General features: G+C 36.1%; 2 protein-coding genes across 2 annotated transcripts; both read left to right on the top strand.

Moving 5' to 3' along the window:
- Positions 1-349: 349 nt before the first annotated feature.
- Positions 350-1,295, top strand: LOC127227656 (olfactory receptor 51G2-like). The gene is given in 2 exon segments (XM_051192010.1): positions 350-870; positions 872-1,295. Coding segments are annotated over 2 exon segments (945 nt in total).
- A 12,836-nt stretch (positions 1,296-14,131) lies between these two features.
- Positions 14,132-15,091, top strand: LOC127228021 (olfactory receptor 51G2). The gene has a single exon (XM_051192458.1). It carries the CDS (start codon positions 14,132-14,134, stop codon positions 15,089-15,091), a length of 960 nt encoding a protein of 319 aa, XP_051048415.1.
- The last annotated feature ends 3,921 nt before the right edge of the window (positions 15,092-19,012 follow it).

Here is a 19,012-nt window from a genome sequence, read left to right as displayed (position 1 = left end):
CATGTGTTTAGGGCACATGTTTTAAACTCATAGTTATCCTTAAATTTCAAATGTTGCAGAACCTTCCAGGTGAAAAGGCAGGTTTCTTCATGTGAATAATCTAAATATGTTGTTTTAACTAGAAATAGTTAAGAAATAAGTCTGTATTGTTTCAGAGTAGAAACCACTGAGAGAATGGGATTCAACAGTGTGAGTACTACTAAAACTCTGCAGTCAGGGCAGCAATGTCGCTTAAGATAACATGCAAGGTAAGTTCTGCGAATAAACAGGGTTTTTGTTTGTTGGTTGGTTGGTTTCCTTTTTGGTTTGTTTTCATTACAGTTTTCCAGGAAAATAGTTTTCCAGAGTTATGGCTATTTCCAAACATAGTAACTCCAGCAACTTCTTTTTCATATTGATGGATCTTCCTGGACTAGAGGCTTCTCATTGCTGGACAGCAATTCCCATCTGCTTAATTTACATTCTTTCTGTGGTGGGCAACTTAACTATAATGCACATTGTCAAGTCTGTGCCCAGCCTCCATACACCTATGTACCTTTTTCTTTCCATGCTGTCAACAGCTGATCTTGGCCTTTCAGCTTCCACACTGCCTTCAATGGTAGCTGTTTTTCTCCTGGGCCAGAGAATGATAGGAGCTGTTACCTGTTTTATGCAACTTTTCTTCATCCACACATTTTCAGTCATTGAATCAGCTGTTCTTTTGGCCATGGCTTTTGACCGCTATGTGGCCATCAGAGAGCCTTTGCACTATGCTACCATCCTCACAACAAGACGTATTGGAGCCATTGGACTGGCCGTGGTGATCCGCAGTGCTGCCCTTCATTTGCCTTTGCCTGTGCTCCTGGGAAGGCTAACATTCCAGCCTGTCAATGCTCTCTCATTCTTATTGTGTTCATCCTGATGTTCTAAGGTTGTCCTGTTCCAGTACAGTCATCAATAGTGGCTTCGGGCTCTTTGTCATGCTCTCTACATTGGGGATGGATGCTGTGCTCATTCTCCTTTCCTATGTGCTAATTTTGAAGACAGTCTTGAGCATTGCTTCTAATGCTCAACGGTTAAAAGCCTTAAACACCTGCATTTCCCACATCTGTGCTGTCCTTCTATTTTATACCCCTCTGGTGAGCCTGTCCATGATTCATCGCTTTGGGAAAAAGAAACTACCAGCTCAGGTATACATGCTTCTTTCTTATCTTCACTTTCTTATGCCACCAATGCTCAACCCAATTGTCTACAGTGTCAAAACCAAAGAGATCAGAGTTCGCATTCTGAAGATGTTCCATCCCCAGAAACACTGACATTTCATTGGACAATTTCCCAACCCTAGATAAAGGCTGGCTGATTGAGGACATTACAACAATATAGAAGAGTGGCTCTTTCATCAGATTATTAGTCAACTAATTATTTGGACACAACAGGAACCGAGTGTGGATTCTGATGGGAGATGTCATTCTGTATATGTTTCTCATACTGGTTAATAAATAAAGCACTGTTGGCCAATAGGAAAGGAAGATAGGAGGGACTAGGAGACAAGGAGGAAAGAGGAACTAGTAAGGAGGAGAGACCGGGGAGACCAGATGCCTGCCTCACTCCCTGGTAAGGAGACCACGTGGAAATACATAGAAATGGGTTAATACTTAAGACAGAGCTAGCCAATAAGAAACTAGTACTGGGCCAACAGAATTATATCTAATACAGAGTCTCTGTGTTTTAATTGGGGCTGGCGCGGCAGCTGGACCAGACCAGGCGGCAGGCAGAAAAAACCATACTCGTTACAAATGGCACCCACGTGGCTAATAAGAACTTCCACTTAAAATTTAACAAAAGCTTAAAAAAGGGTTTTAGAAACAAAAGAACAGAGATAAGCAAGGTTTTTGGTAGCAGCATTTTTCTCGGTTGAACTCTGATTTGCGAGAGACAAGCAGATATTTGCGCGGCTCCTTTAAGGGAAGATTCCTGACTCAGCATGAGCAGCAAAAAACCACATGGCTTTTAAAAAGCACTGCTAACAATTTATTGATATGTACGAGAGCTTGCATTGGCAATGACCACATCTCCAAGCCAGCAGTATGCAGACCAAGGCAGTGAGAACAATTCTCAATGCTGGCGATAAAACAACTGCAGCCATCTTTGGTAAATCGCGACAGAAACAACAATGACTTTCATTTAGCAATGTTGTTGTTTACCAGATAAATGACTTGTGGCCAGACGAAGATAAAGATTTACAGTAAAGACAGATTCATATTAAGAAAAACCTCTAAAGGTTTACAGGGTGTTTTAAAATATACGTAGACATGGAAAAAAAAAAATAAAATGGTTTTAAAGAGACAAAGAGGAACTGGGTGTGGTGGCACACACCTTTAATTCCAGCACTCGGGAGACAGAAGCAAGCAGATCTCTTGGTATGCAGAGTGAATTCCAGGACAGATAAGAGTTACACAGAGAAACCCTGTCTCAAAAAATAAAAAGTAAAAAGTAAAAGAAACAGTAATAATAAAGCCACGTAAAGATGAAAAGCTCAGAGAGAATCTGGTTACTGTATGGTATTATATTGTCTTTATATTGTTTGACTGCTGAGGAAACAACTGTTAAAGGAAATACTGCTGGATTAATTCAATTTATATATTTTAAAAATGCTTTGACTCCAAAATTTAAGTTCAAGGACAAGTTACTGGGGAAAAGGATTTCTATTTTTGTTTCCACAGAAAATGAAAAGCTATGGATTCCTTCCAGACTAATATGGTTTGCTCAAGCCAGACCCCCTGAAACAGAGTTCCAGGTGATCCTACATTCAAAACAGCTGAACAAAGCAGCCTTACAGACTACAGCCAGGATTTCTGCATCTTCTTAGAATCCCCCATGACAGCACCCCTTACCAGCAGGAAGTAGTTTGGAAAGAACAACGCCAAAATTCCCAAATATTGTTTATAAATGTTTGTTTTCATTTATATGGGGTTGGTTATAAATGGTTAATGATCACAACCAATATCTTTTTAAAGGTAAAAAAGGGATTATGGTATAGATATGAATACTTTGTTTTGGAATGGATTTTCATTTATTGATACAATTTAAGGTCAATTTTGTGATGTGTATATTTCTCCTTTTGTTTAGGTATTGTGTTTATATAGTTCATTCAGAAATGTATTGTATAATGTAATACAGATTATAGATAATTACCTATGATAGTCAAAGCTTAGAGTTAAGTTAGTTAGGTTTTCAAGATACACAGAGATGTATTTGAGATAGATAGGCATTCTTCAAACCTTTCAAAGACCTACAGAATATGGCATTTAAAATGGTTTAGGGTTTTTGTGACAGTGAGACATAATTGCTCTTGGCAATACCACCTGCACCAGAAAGAAAGATGGACATTGAAGAAACTCGTTATGGAGTTTACTTCCAATATGGCTAGACTAGCCATTTGGACAAGATACTGCTCTTGTCTGGACTGTTTGACTTTGTGCTATATAAACTGGACATGCAGGACCCACAGAAAAGTGACTGCTGATTGAAGGTAGACATTGCAACAGAGTTCCTGCTTCATGGAAGAGTCTGCCAGACAGTCTGCAGAACACAGAGAAAAGTGACTGATAAACTGCCAATACAAGAAGACAGTTTAAAGTGTCCTGCTTTGCTGAAGAGTCTGCCAGACACACTATGGCCTATGGGCTGAAGATGAAAGATTACAGAAGAACTTCGGGTGACTGAAAAGGCAAGATGTCTCTGTCATTTCTAGAGTTTATATATTATCCTTCTGTGGTCTTTGATGGAGTTGAAGACAGATAGTTATGGTTAAAGTTTTCCTTAGATAGAATTACAGATAAGTTACATAGACTTTAGACATACAAAGATAGGATAGATGATGTAATATTTTCTTAAATCTTACTAAATGTTAATGAACTAAATATTGTTAACTGTGATTCTTATTGGATAACTGTTGTGTTATATATTTTGCTATGTTAAGGTTAAAACCCTTCTTTTTATTTAGACAGAAAAGAGGAGATGATGGGAGATGTCATTCTGTATATGTTTCTCATACTGGTTAATAAATAAAGCACTGTTGGCCAATAGGAAAGGAAGATAGGAGGGACTAGGAGACAAGGAGGAAAGAGGAACTAGTAAGGAGGAGTCAGCATGGAGAGACTGGGGAGACAAGATGCCTGCCTCACTCCCTGGTAAGGAGACCACGTGGAAATACATAGAAATGGGTTAATACTTAAGACAGAGCTAGCCAATAAGAAACTAGTACCGGGCCAACAGAATTATATCTAATACAGAGTCTCTGTGTTTTAATTGGGGCTGGCGCGGCAGCTGGACCAGACCAGGCGGCAGGCGGAAAAAACCATACTCGTTACAGGATTCCTCCCTATATTATAAATCTTTCTATTCAAAAGTCAGTTTTATCATTGAAGATTTTATTATAGAAGAATCTTTTGTGTATTGAGATTATTTACACACTGACATGTAAAAGTGGACAAATTGTAAGAGTTGGGGTTTGCAAAATCTAAAGTCTGTTCCTGATAAACACCTTCAATTATGAAAATGTAAGCTCAGGAGGGCCTCATTTAGTTGAACATTCAGAGACAGTGGAAAATATGTTCAATCACAATGTATCTTACTTTAGATATTTATAATGATTATAAATTAGAGGTTACCAATGAACACTGTAACTGAATAAAAGTCCCAAAGTATATTATGTATATTTAAAGAAATAAAATTATTAATTCTTTAATTATATTGTGTCAAACACTAAATATGCAACTTTATATTTCCTTAAAGATCATTCTTTTAGAAATGGATAGAAGCTTCAACATTATCTATTTTTCTCAGTCAAGCTAACCCCCTTATCTTCAGTATATACATGGAAATTCCATGTTTTCAAGGATCACTGTAGCTATTGGCTAAAATACTCAGGGTACAGCTCATATTTTCTTCAATCATTTAGGAACAACATTAAGAAGTAAGCTGGTTGGGAATTTAGGGTCTTTTTGTGATAACTGACCCATTATATAATGGCCCCTTTCCCAGAGTGACTTAACAAACTTCCCTGATGAAATCGCTTCAATGAGAAAACAAATACCAATCAGTCAAGTAGGTAAATAACTTAAGTGCTGATATTTAAGGTCAGGTTATATTTCAAATTGAGTTGAAATTTTGTAATGGAGAGATAGAAAGAAATACAATGTCAAAATACAAATCTCATCCTAGCTATGTGCTATGATACAAGTACACTAAGCTACCTCTTGATTAAAGTATAAAGAAAACAAAATATGATGCTTGAAACACTTAAAGCACTAGGGGATGATATTTTATAATAGTATAATTTTTCAGTTTGTCTTAGGTCCTTAGAGAAGGAAGGAGAATTCTACACTGAGAACACATGGCAGAGTGAGTCCATTTGATCACTGTGGTTTTGAGCCATTTTATTGAAACAAAAAGCTGTAAATAAAGACTATAAACATGAAACGTGTAGGGAACAAAAGTGCTCCTCTTGATGGCCATGCCTCTCCCTAGATCCTGCCTCAATTTGTGCATTCCCATCACATAACAAAAACTAAGTACTCCATAAACATCTTGCAGTTGCTGGTTACATGCTTCTACAAAAGCTTTTCTTCAAAGTTGTTGTAGCACCCAATGGACTTCTTTTGATAGCTCTGTCTCTCTTTCCCTCACTGACATGTACAGATCCAGTATCAGTGGACTGGGGATGATTCTGATTACTTTCCTGCCATACTTTTCTACTATCCAAGAAAAACTCTTTCATGTTCATACTTTATGCCTGTCTACTTTACTTATTTTTATGTAGACTTTAATAACTTACTGAGATAACATTGGCATGAACTTCATATTTACCATATACCTAGTGATGAATTTTTAAATGTGTAAAACTTTTGAAGCCATAGACACAATAAAGATAAATCATACATCTGCTGACTTCAAAGTCTCAGGATAGTCACTTATACTCCTCTGACACCTTTCCCACAAACTCAAATATGTTAGTTTGTGTTTACCACATTTATAATGTGTGTGTCAATGAAATAGATTTGTTTTGATCTTGTTTATTTCACTAAGTAGGACCATATTGAGATTCATGTGGTTTGTGTATTATTTTCTTCTATTTTTGAACAATATTATATTTCATATACATAAACTAATGATGTAAGTAAATTCTTAACAGTGAACATTTAGTATTATATCATTAAATTTACCCTAGCATAGATTTATAATGACATCATGTATTATTTTGTCTAACTTTACAGCACTTCCCTAATGATAAAAGAAAAACATGTTTAATTTTTAAATTTAGTAGTTGCAAAATTTGCCGGGCATTAGTGGTGCATGCCTTCAATCCCAGCACTCAGGAGGCAGAGGCGGGTGGATTTCTGTGAGTTCAAGGCCAACCTGGTCTACAGAGCTCCAGGAGAGGCTCCAAAACAATACAGACAAACCCTTTCTCAAAAAATGAAAAAAAGAAAAACAAGTTGCAAAAGGCAAAAGTATTCATTTTTCATACAACTTTAAAAATATTTCTTCTTAATTGCAATTTCTTCTAGCAACAGTGAAAAGTCTGGATCCTATTTTTTTTACAGCTTATGTTTTTTTCATCAGTTCATCACTCATAATTTTAAAATTGCTAATCTATATTTTTATCAGATATAAAATATAGCAACTCAGATAAAAGTATGATTCATTTTATGCTATAGCTTGTGGTTTCCAAATATGTTGCAAAATTGCTTACTTTGACTTCTGATGATGAGGTCCTGTATGCTTGTATTGCTAGTTTAAATTTTTTAACTTTAGGACTTACTGTATGGAGCACTACCATCAAAATAGTCTGGGACATTCAAAAAGATATCTGTATTCTAATTTCACTTAAATCTTAAGGCTTAAATCCTAATGTTTTCAATGTTGCAACAGGTTCAGTATCAATTGAATTTGTCCCAGATTCTTTTCTCCCAGTTATACTCTCTGCTGAGAATTTCTGCATCTTTGTTATAAGCTTTCAGGTTAGGACTTGGTAAAGCTCTCAAGTGCACAGGTAGGCAATTTCTTCATACTCCCTCTTCAGCAATTCTTCCTACCCAGTAGTTGCTCCATTTCAGATGCTCTGAAATGGGACTTGTATTCATTTGTTCTAGTATATTGTTGCTTTTAAAAATATTGTAGTTCTAATTATTTTTAAAAAGTGTATACATATATACAGTGTATGTTGAACATGTCCATATTCTCCTTTGCTTCAATTATCCACAGAACCCTCCAACTTTGTCTTTAAAAATTAGTTTAATTTTAATATTTTTATTAAAATTTTTAATACAATATATTTTGATCATACAATATATTTCCCTCTCTAACTCCTCCCAGATCCCCTCTATCTCCCTACTTATCCAAATTCATAATCTCTCTCTGTTTCTCTCTATCTATCTATCTCTGTCTCTCTCACACATATACACACATACACACTCTCTTTCTCCTGGGGGAGGAAAATAACACAAACCAAATAAAACCAAAAAGCACACACACACACACACACACACACACACACACACAAAATGAAGTTCACTTTGTTTTGTCTAACTGTTCTTGGTCATAGATCCTTCCCTTGGAGTATGGTTGATATAGCCAGTTTCTCTCCATTTTTCCTTTCCAAGGAGATATAGATTGCAAATAGCTTCTTGGTTCGGGTTGGGACTTTGTTTACTCTTGCTCTTTTCAGTCCTGGAAATTTTTGACTGTTTTGAACTTGTGTAAATCTTATGTGTACATCGCACTACCCTAATGAGAGAAGCTTCTTCTTATGATAGATGATAATGAGTACAGAGACCCACAACTAGATAATATGCAAAGTGTGAGAAACATTGGCACATTCATCCCTAAATGGGATGTCATTGTCAACCCCTCCTCTCGAAGCTTAGAACTATGTGGAAGTGGACACAGAAAGACTGTAAGGGCTTAGAGGCACTGGAAGACTGCAAGGAAACAGTGTCTTTCAGCCTCTACAAATTTGATACACATATGAACTCATAGAGACCGTTATAGTATATATAAATTTTTAACCCATTTCATTCCATTGATATTGCCAGTATGCACAAGGGTATGAGCTCATCAACTAGAAAGTGAACAACCTATTAGTGGTTACTCCAACAAATTAGCTAATAAATAGCTCCTTAGTCAAGGATAAAAGCCCCTAGCTATTATGTGCTGAAATATTTTAATTATATATTTGTTTAATTTTATGTTGTATGTGTATTTTGGCTTCATATATGTATATTCACCATGTGCATTCCTGAAAGGGAGCAGATTCCCTGACACTGGAGTTCTGAATGGTTATGAACTGCCTTCTGGGTGCTGGGGAGTGAAGGCAGATCTTCTACATGAACAACTGCTCTTAAGCACTGAAAGAGACATTTTTTTTTTATCATCTGCCATATTGTTATTTCAAACTGGCTTGGTCTTGTGCAGATATTATGTAGGTAACCACAGCTGTTATTGAGTTTATGCGTTCAACAGTTGAGAGCAGCCTAAATCTATGCGTATAAATAAAAAAAGAAGGCAGTATAACAGCATGATTATTTAGCAAACAAAAGTAGTACTTTCCCCACTAGGGCCTAGAATCTCCCAATTCATGGGCAGGGATCATGTTTGCAGGGACTTCCTGTGGAGTAGTCCTCTAATCCAATCAAGAGAGCTACTGTTTACCCCATGAAAAGTTTTATTGTTGCACCAGTGATTGTATAAATTTCTGTTTTGATATACATCATAGAGTGGCCAAATAAGTAAGTCTAAAACTAAGGCTGATATTTGTTCTTTTTTCTTATATGTGAAACATATTATTCAGCAAAAAAAATTTATGGAGGAACAGCATTAGTTATAGTTATGTTCCTTTGTTTTTAGGACTGCATAATTTTCTACTTGTTGTCCAGATTTAGAGCTATATCTGCAAGTTTGAACAATGTTTAATTTTCTGTAACTTTTATTGTTTATAATGTGAAATGGTAGAACATTCTTTGTTGTTTAGATTTAATGATAATAATTGATTGTCTAATGAATCATTTAAAAATTTTAGAAAGTGATTCCCATATATTCATATTAAGCTGTATTATGTATTGTAATGTTGTTAGTAAATTATAGAACCTATTCCTGTGAAGTCACTGGAAGGACTCAGAATCTAAAAGAAAAATGCAATATTCAAAACTTATGTGTTGATTTTAAAATTTCAAAAAACAGTTTCATGTCATATGATTGCTGTTAACCATATATACATCTCATAGATACTGTATTATTTAAATTTTTAGACATAAAAAGGCTCAAAATTGTGTCACTGAAAAGAATATGAGCAAATAGAAATAAATTTTAGTTCATGTCTTGATCAGGTATTTTTTAGCTAGTCTTTAAGAGGTCTCCAGCAACAATAAATCTCAGAACCATGTGACTATTATGACAGTGTCTCTCTAGAACATGTAAAACTTTTTATTAATGGCATGATTAAAGTCATTGGCTGCCACCATGGTCCATGGTCCCTGTTGTGTTCATCAGGGTTCAACCTGGGCATTGGCTAATTTGCTGTAAAATTATTCTTCACTGAACACTCCCTGCCACTGGACTCCTGAGGAGGAGGAGGCATGCTCTTTGTCCTTGTTTCCTTGTGGGTGAGTGAATAATGTAAGTTTTGAAAAACAAAAGGGCTAAATTTGAATTAAGTTAGGGAAACAAGAAGTAAAACCATTGACTACTAAGAGTAAAGAATAGGACATTTTTGCTTCAGGCATCATGGAACTGATGGGTGTGTTTCTTACTGAATTTTTCAAATGTCCTTTTGTAGCAAAGAAATTCAATTAAATGCAAAATTGTTAGATAGACTGATAAATCGCAAGCAATAATTCCTCTCCTTAAATGAATCATAATGTAAATGGGTAGAAATCTTAATATGTATATATACCTCTGCAGATCTGAACTAAAATTGGGTAAACTTTTAGGAACAGAATCATCATGTAGAGTTGCTGATTTAGGAAAGAGTTTAATTTCTGTTTCTTCTTTTAAGAAACATGATCTCAGTGAATAAGCCCATTCTGATCCCTGTTGACTTCAGCTCTTCCTATATCCTTGAATAATCATTTGTGGAAGGCATCTTGTATCCTTTAAGGTGAGAACATAGGAGAAATTATGACAAATATTAACAATCATTATCTACTTTCTAACACTCTAGGATGCTAGAGAATATTCATTCCACTTTTCTATTTTACACACAAACACATACATATCTTGTTCTTTGTATAAAGATAATAATATGGTACAAAATATGTGAGTGTGTATTATTATTTAATATACATGAAGATAATTTTGAACATGAAAGTTTTATTTGTATTTTTTATTCTAGCATGGGAGGAAATTTTATTGTTCTAATTGTAAAGATGCCAATATTGGATAAATCAGAATGGCTTTCTGACTTTCTTATCCCCATCCTACCTCAGCTAACCAAAACTCTACTAGTGAGCCAGATGCAGAGTTTCTCCAAAAGAGAAATCCCATAGCACCTTCTTGATGTTTTTGGAGGAATATCTCATGTTTAAGTGCTATTTTAATCCAACTTCTATTTCTCCTTTGTCTTTGTGTGGAAGCCACTACCCGAAAGATGACCTGAATTTTCAAGAACATTCCTTTCCTTATCATTCATTCACTCCCCTCCACAAAGTATGTATAAATAATTAAAACACAAGAAAAATGAGTATATGCAATCACAAATTCTTTTCTAGGCAGTATCTGAGATTAATGTATACAGAAATACAAAATAATCTGGTGCCTATCTATTTTCACATGTCAATTCTTTCCAAAAGATAGTAAAACCAAAATCTGACAAATATTACAAGGGCATTTGTTTTACTTATGCCTCTGTAACTATGATTTATAGGTAAAAGGAGACCATTCAGCTTGTTTAAGAATTATTTCTGTCTGATTTAAAGAAACACTGTAGCATAAATATGAGAATTATTCCATAATAGAAACATTTGGATGCCCAGTTCTTCCTAGTCAATGTCCTCAAATATTTCTGTCTTTTTTTCACATTTTCAGTAGCTTTCAACATCCCAGGAGATTAATAGCCAGACTGATTACCTCAATGAAAACTTGTTTTTTTTCCCCAGTAAATTCTTAGTCAACTCTTGCCATGATTATTTATTATAATCATGATTTTGATGCTTAATAATTGATACTAAAGACATCTAAGTTTATATGTAAATGTGCTTGAGAGAACCACCTCAGCACTTTGTTGTAAGGATCACACATTTGTGTATGGGGGTGCCCTGATTTCTCTCCTAGACCTGTTTCATTGAGACTTTGACAATTGCCATCAGCTGTCTACACTGCAATCCTACACCTAATGGGGATAGCAGTTCAGACTTTAGAATGCAGCACAGTCCTCTTGAGGCAATGTTGAAACACCAAAGGCAAGGCTTCATTTCAGGAAACAATGACTTGCTGGGGATTGAGAGAGACTTAAACATGCCTCATTTGCAGGTTGCCATTAAACTAAAGCTAACAGTTCTGTTTCACTATTGCTAGGGAAACAGATACATGTTTCGTTATAGTAGAAAACTGGTACTTATTCAGTTGGGTGACATGAAGTGTTCTTAGGGACTGAATTGACCTTAATTTTCTCACCATGAATGCTTCTTATCATTCCTCAAAGTCTCAATCTAGTGTAATACTTCCTTCTTTTTCCTCTTTGTTTTGTTTTCTCCACATATTGGATGTAAAGTTGATTGTGATGCTTCTATTTCCCTTTATTATTTGAACATGTTGTACAGCTCTAATCCCTGTACCTAAAACAGTACCTGACATAGTTTCACTATTGCATAAAATCAAAAGTATCCAGTTGAGGGACAAGAAGATAAGTTATAAGAGGAAAACAACTTAAGAAATGAAAAAAAAAAGAGGAATAAAACCAAAGCAGAGTGTAAGCCCAGTGTACACAAAACCACATGCACACACACATACTTCCTGACCATGGTTTCCCCTCTCTCCAGTCTTCACACTTTTCTTTACCCGCTCTGTTTCAGAAAAAAAGAGAGGTCTCCAAGAGATAACAGTCAAAAAGGACAAAACATGGTACAATAAAACAAGACAAAAGCCTTCATATGGAGGCTAGACATTGCAACCCAAAAGGAGGAAAAGTGCAGGAAAGAGTCAGAGATACATCCACTCCAACTGTTAGGAGTCCTACAAAAATCTCAAGCTGACACCCAAAACATATGCAAATGATCTGGTGCAGACCTAAGAAGGCCCCTGATTGCTGCTTCAATCTCTGTAAGCCCATTGGATCCATACTAAGTGATATGGTGGGCCTTGTTCTCCTGGTATCCGCCATGCCCTCTGACATCTACAATCTTGCCAAACCCTCTTCTGTGATCCTGATGTCCGAGGCAAGGGACCGATAAGAGGCCTCCAACATAGACTCTCCACATAATATTTGTCTGTAGGTCTCCACACCTGCTCCCATCTACTGTCAGAGAAATCCTTTCTGATGACTACTAGATAAGACACAAATCTAGGAGTATAGCAGATATAATTAGGAACTTTTTCACTATTTTTTTTTCTGACTTTCTGATTTCTCTCTGTCTTTTTTTTTTTTTTTCTTCCTTCCTGTTTTCTTCTATTTTTTCAGTCTTGTTTTGTTATAGCCTAAATCTCTGGGCTATCTAGTCCATTTCCTGGCCATTGAGGCAGTATAAGCCATGGGATCCTTCTTATGGATGGCTTTCACTTATGCCAAACATTGGCTGGTCACTTCCACAAGTTCTAAAGCACCATTACCCTAATACATCTTACAGGCAAGAGCAACTGTGGGTGGATGGTTTTGTGGCTGGTTTGGTGTCCAGATTTCACTTTAATTAACCTACAGAGAACTTTCTCTGTCCAAAGAGACTAGAACATAGGGATGAAGTCTTCAAGCAGACACCAGTTCAACCCCTCTATGTTCAATGAGCTTTGTGGTAGTTTTCCTAAGTAATGGGCCCTATTGTCAGTTTTCAGAGAGTGACCTGCTGTCCTAGCATCAGCCTAGGTTGATTAGGGATCTCAACAGGACCTCCCCAGCCAACAATTCAACCAAATGAAACATAGTTCCACAGCTGGAAGCCTTGCTTGGCTACAAATAATGATCAGCTCAGACTCTTTACCCTCCATTACCAGGAGTCTTCACTGGGGTCATCCTCATAGATCCCAGGAAAATTCCACTGCACTAGATTTCTACACCCTCACAAATACCCTTGAGTCCAGCTGTCTCTCCATGTACTCTCTCTCTCTCTCTCTCTCTCTCTCTCTCTCTCTCTCTCTCTCTCTCTCTCTCTCTCCCTTCTCCTACATACCCAATCTCTTCTGCTCCAAAACTCAACTGACTCAAGATGAACATGGGAGATTACTCATTGGCTTATAGCACTTGTTACTCTTGTAGAACACCAGAATTTGATTCCTAGCACTTACTTCATAGCTAATAACCATTATGCAGAAGGCCCACTGATCCCTTCTGACCTTTGTAATACAGGAATACAAACTATTTATGCAAACAAAATAAAGCAAATAGAACTTAAAAATAATTTGAATTGTACATAAAATTTTTTTCCTAAGTTACTTTAAGTGACAGGCATACATAACAGTATATTTTTTATATGTGGAAAAATGACAGAATTCATCATGATTATTAGTTTGGAAAAGGAGAGGTATGTGAAGAAATTTACAGGAAATGGGGGCTTTAATTCTAGACTGGGTTTAATATACTAGCTATGCTGGGAGATAGCTTGAATTTAATTCCCAGTATTTGTAGTATAGATTTGGAACCAACATGTTTAGCTCATTTCTAAAAGCATATGCCAAATTCCAATTTAAGCAGTAAATATCTTTGCATTGTGCAGTCTTATTATGTACAAAAACTTTCTTCTAACAATTAAACAATTTCCACCATCTTAAAGTGTTCCTTAATTATGAACTAAAAGAAAGGCTGAGATAAAGTAGAAGTCTTTGTTGTGACAGCCACATTTTGAAAAGTTTTGTTTAGACCCAGCTCTCAGAAGTTGTTACAGAAAATCTCTGGGATCAGATCCTGTGATTACACTTGATTTTGGAACCATCCCTTACCCTTGTCATGGCCCACTCCAACCACTCCAGCACCTCCTTCTTTTTGACTGGCCTCCCGGGCCTTGAGCCTGTATATGCCTGGCTCTCCATTCCTCTGTGTATCATGTACATTGCCTCTATGGCAGGGAATGGCCTGATCCTGTGGGTTGTAAAGTCAGAGCCCTCCCTGCACCAGCCTATGTACTACTTTCTATCTATGTTAGCAGTAACGGACCTGGGCCTGTCTGCCTCCACTCTCCCCACCATGCTCACAATCTACATGATGGGTGTCAGGGAGGTGGCATTAGACATGTGCCTTGCCCAGCTTTTCTTCATCCATACTTTCTCCATCATGGAGTCCTCTGTGCTGCTGACCATGGCCTTTGATCGTTTTGTGGCAATCAGCAGTCCCCTACGCTATGGCACCATCCTCACCAACCCTCGGATTGCCAGTTTGGGCCTGGCCATTGTGGCTCGCAGCATTGGTCTCCACATCCCTGCCCCCATCATGCTGAAGAAGCTGCCTTTCTGCCAGAAACGCCAGCTTTCCCACTCTTACTGCTTACATCCAGATGTTATGAAGCTGGCCTGTACTGACACCCACGTCAACAGTGCCTATGGTCTCTTTGTGGTTCTCTCCACCCTGGGTGTGGACTCAGTGCTCATCGTTCTCTCCTATGTGCTGATCCTCCACACAGTGCTGTCAATTGCCTCCAAGACCGAGCGCCTCAAGGCCCTCAACACCTGTGTCTCCCACATCTGTTCTGTACTGCTGTTCTATACACCTATGATTGGCCTGTCCATGATACACCGATTTGGCAAGTGGGCATCCCCATGCAGTCGTGTGTTGTTGTCTTATCTTCATTTTCTCACTCCTCCAGTGCTCAATCCAGTTGTTTATACCATAAAGACTAAGCAGATACGACTGAGGATTCTGCGCATCTTCTGGTCTGGAGAAGCAAGCATTAGAGATACACAGGGTCACTAAATCATCTCCCATTGGGAAAAATCATGGAGCTACAGTTACTATTTTGCATACTAATTATGACTGAGAAGGTAGACATTATTGTAACTGAATATATGACTGAATACAATTAATTTTTATTAGCGTTCAAGAGAAATAAATGGCAAATAGACAGCGTGCAGATTTGTTATGTACTGATATAAAGCATTTTGAAAATACATAATCAGATGTAATGTTTATAGGCACAATTATTTGTCTCTTCAATGTACATCCTTTCCTATGGATCTATTATTTTAATATATTAGGTATTTGATTTGATTAATGTTAAGATTGAATGGATAAATAATGTGTTGAAAGAGACATTTCATAAGTGTATAATTCAAGATTCAATGACAGGTGACTACAAGTTAAACTATGAATTCTTCTAGGGTTTTACTATATTTTATCTTGTTCAATAAAAATTTCAACAATGCTATAGCTACTACATTAAACAGTTTGTTTAGTCACAGTTAGCAAAACAATTTTTTAAATGGCATAAATATAGAAACAATTTCAGTCTAGTCTTCTTAGAGGTAATCTTATGCTCCAAGAATCTCAGTAGTCTTCAACACAACCAGCTGAGCAAGAGACAGCTTGAAGTCAAATACATGACAGCTGTTACACTAGTTCAAATACAATGTGGTGCCTTTTTCATTATATATACTTCACTTTCTGAATATCTCATTTATATCCAATTATGAAAAGAACTTAAAGGGCATGCAAGGTAGAACCTAAGCAACAAACTGTCTAACTGCAGACAGCAGAAGAAAACAAAATGTCATGATTAAGTGAATTATAAAACAAGTAAAAGAATCAGAAAAATGAGGATTCTTTTGATCATGATATAAATATCAGTGGGTATGCTACAAAATATGTGCTCTGTAGTTTCAGGTAATAATGGTAAAATAGCCTAATAATGCATTTTTCCATATGTCCTATTATTTAAACAGATCATGTTTGTTCATTACTTTAAGCAATTTTCCTATATGAAAAAGACATTATAGTACTGGTCATTCATTATAGAATACATTTAGTTTAAATATGCCTATTGTTCAATTCTATATTCATCACTTTGATTTAATAACACATAGTAATTATGGGGTGCACTATGATATTTAAATATGTTTACAAATTGACTAATGATCAAAGAAGATAATTAGTACTTCCATTATTTTAAACAGTTATCTTTATCCTGGAGAAAGCATTCCAAATATTCTCTCCTAGTATTTTTCAAATACAAAACTCACTATTGTTGACAAGATTTATCCTTCTGTAAAATGAGACATCTGAGCTGTATCTTGTTCAACTGTAACACTGATCCCATGCAGATATTTCTTCACACTCTCCTGCATTTATACTTTCTGCAGCCTCTGGTAGCCACTATTCTAATCTCAACTTTTATGAAAATATTCCTTAAAAGTCATTTTTAGATTTTTCTGATTTACAAAATGGGAATTGGTATCACATTTTATTTAAAGTATAATGAATATGGGTAAGATAATAAGTTTATTCTATACTAATTTTATGCAAGTATGCAATGGAAAGACTCAAAAAATAAATCAAGATGCCAATTATGCTCTTATTAATTGTTAGCATACACATGGAAACAAAAATGACTATATTCCTCTTATTGTGAAAAAATGAAATAGTCCAAGAATAAAATGCAACAAATTCAAGATAATGTGACAATGAGAACAGAAAATGGAAGGAGGGCAGAGAGATGGCATGTGTGTTTGGGGTGGTGAACATGTGACACACAAACACACAGGAATCTACCTTAACAAAATCCACTGTATTCATGCTAACTGAAATTTATATATATATATATATATATATATATATATTTCAATAGAGATAAAAATATTTCCAATCTATTTCCAATCAACTCATGGAGATTCCTGAAGGGCAACAAAGTTGTCAATTAACAGTTCATATCAGTTTAATATTCTATCAATCATTTAAAATGAAGTGGCAATCATGGTGAACTTTCCCATGAGCTTCTATTCAGAATCCATGCATGGAATTGTCCTTTTCTGTCTTAGGACATCCTTACTGATAAGATAAGCAAATGGTTTACAAATAACCTAGACAGATACTTAAGAAATAAGTTTTCTGTGGTGGGATGATGCCAGATGTGATAACAACATTCATAGTTCAATATTTACTGTAGTTGTGACTGAATTTCACAAAAGAGTAATGGGAAATTTCATGGTTGTGTGTGTGTGTGTGTGTGTGTGTGTGTAAGTGTTATTCATTATTATTGAACATAAGATGGAAGATGGAGAGGTGAGGCTCATGAGAGTTATGAACTGATACCTAGAGTTATCTGAGACACATGAAGCCTGGAATCATTCTGTTATTGAAGTCATATATATACAATTCCACTCCCCTGATTCTTCAAGTAGAGCATATGCCCATTGTTATAGTAGGTTTTTCCTCTGGTCTGTTCCCACCACCACACCAGCCCCAAATAACACACAGAGACTCTGTGTTTGATATAAATGCAGAGAGAGGGGCCAGCATTCTGCTCTCTCCAGTCTCTCCATGCTGACTCTTCCCTACTACTTCCTCGAATTCTCCTTGTCTCCTAATCCCTCCTAACTTGCTTTCCTATTGGCCAACAGTGCTTTACTCATTAACCAGTATGAGAAATATATTTACAGAATGACATCTTCCATCAGCCCATGCCTTAGATCTTTAGGTATTTTTGCAAAAGGGACTTCAGTTTTTCAACATTTACATTAAAGTTGTATGGTTTAGGCAGTCTGTGTGCCTACTGGTAGTGGCACTAGGATTTATCCCCAGTGCTTGAACTGGGTTTTTGGAGCCCATTCACTTTAGAAGGATACCTTGTTCAGCCCTGCCTAAAGTGATATGCCACACTTGTTGACTCCCCATGGGAAACCTTATCCTATCTGAGGAATGGATGTGAGAGAAAGGTGGGGGGAGTGGGAGAAGGGGAGGGAGTAGAAATTGGTATAAGTATGCAAAAAACTTGACATTAATTAATAATATAATCTGCCTCCTTTTCTTTCATCTTAATCTAACTTTATTAACTAATAAGAAAAGACTCTTTTAAAAACAAATTTAAAAAATTAAAGTTTTTCAAACTGATACATATATATCTACCAACTCTCGCTGTAAAAGTAAGAAAATTTGATGTGTTCACAAAAGAAAATTGGCATTGAATCCCAGTGAGATACAGTCTTCCTAGTTTATTTGCAACATAGATAAAGTAATAATAAGAAACAAAATTAATGCTATGGGACGTTAAGATGTGCAACTGATCACCTAATGTAGTAGTGTAGTAGTTTATGGAAAAATGTAATTATATTATCATCTCAGAAACTTCAAAGTAAAAGAAAACTAATGAGAATTGTCCAGTTTTCAGTTTCTTCAGGTTTTATTATGCACAATAGGAAGACAATTTCACAGCTCCTTACATATTGCAATATAATAACATGCTTTAAAAGGAAGTATATTTGTACTCTTATGGTGCTTTATTTATAATTAAAATGGAGATACAAGATAATTATTTTGCTTTAAATAAATGTACCTTCTGATTGGGTCAATGCCTTCAGGGAAATCTGCAGGGAGATGTTGAATAGCTTTTTTAGACTGAAATGACTAACAACTGCTAATTCCCCCAAATGCCTTAATTCCACCACAGATAGTACCAGATATCTTGATTCCAGTATATTACAGAATAGCTTAGTCATAGAGCAACCAATTAAGATTAAAATTGGATTTAAATATAATTTATTTATTTGAAATCCAAAAGTGTTCCACATTATCATGTTTAGGAAAGTTCATTAAGTGACTAATACAAAAATTTTATTGATGCACGTTAAGAAATAAATAGGAATAGGTATAAACTTAATGAACCACACAGGACCACCTGTTCAA

This window comes from Phodopus roborovskii, unplaced genomic scaffold, assembly GCF_943737965.1.
Source record: "Phodopus roborovskii unplaced genomic scaffold, PHOROB, whole genome shotgun sequence".
NCBI classification, from domain to species: domain Eukaryota; kingdom Metazoa; phylum Chordata; class Mammalia; order Rodentia; family Cricetidae; genus Phodopus; species Phodopus roborovskii.
This window is presented reverse-complemented; position numbering and strand designations above follow the sequence as displayed.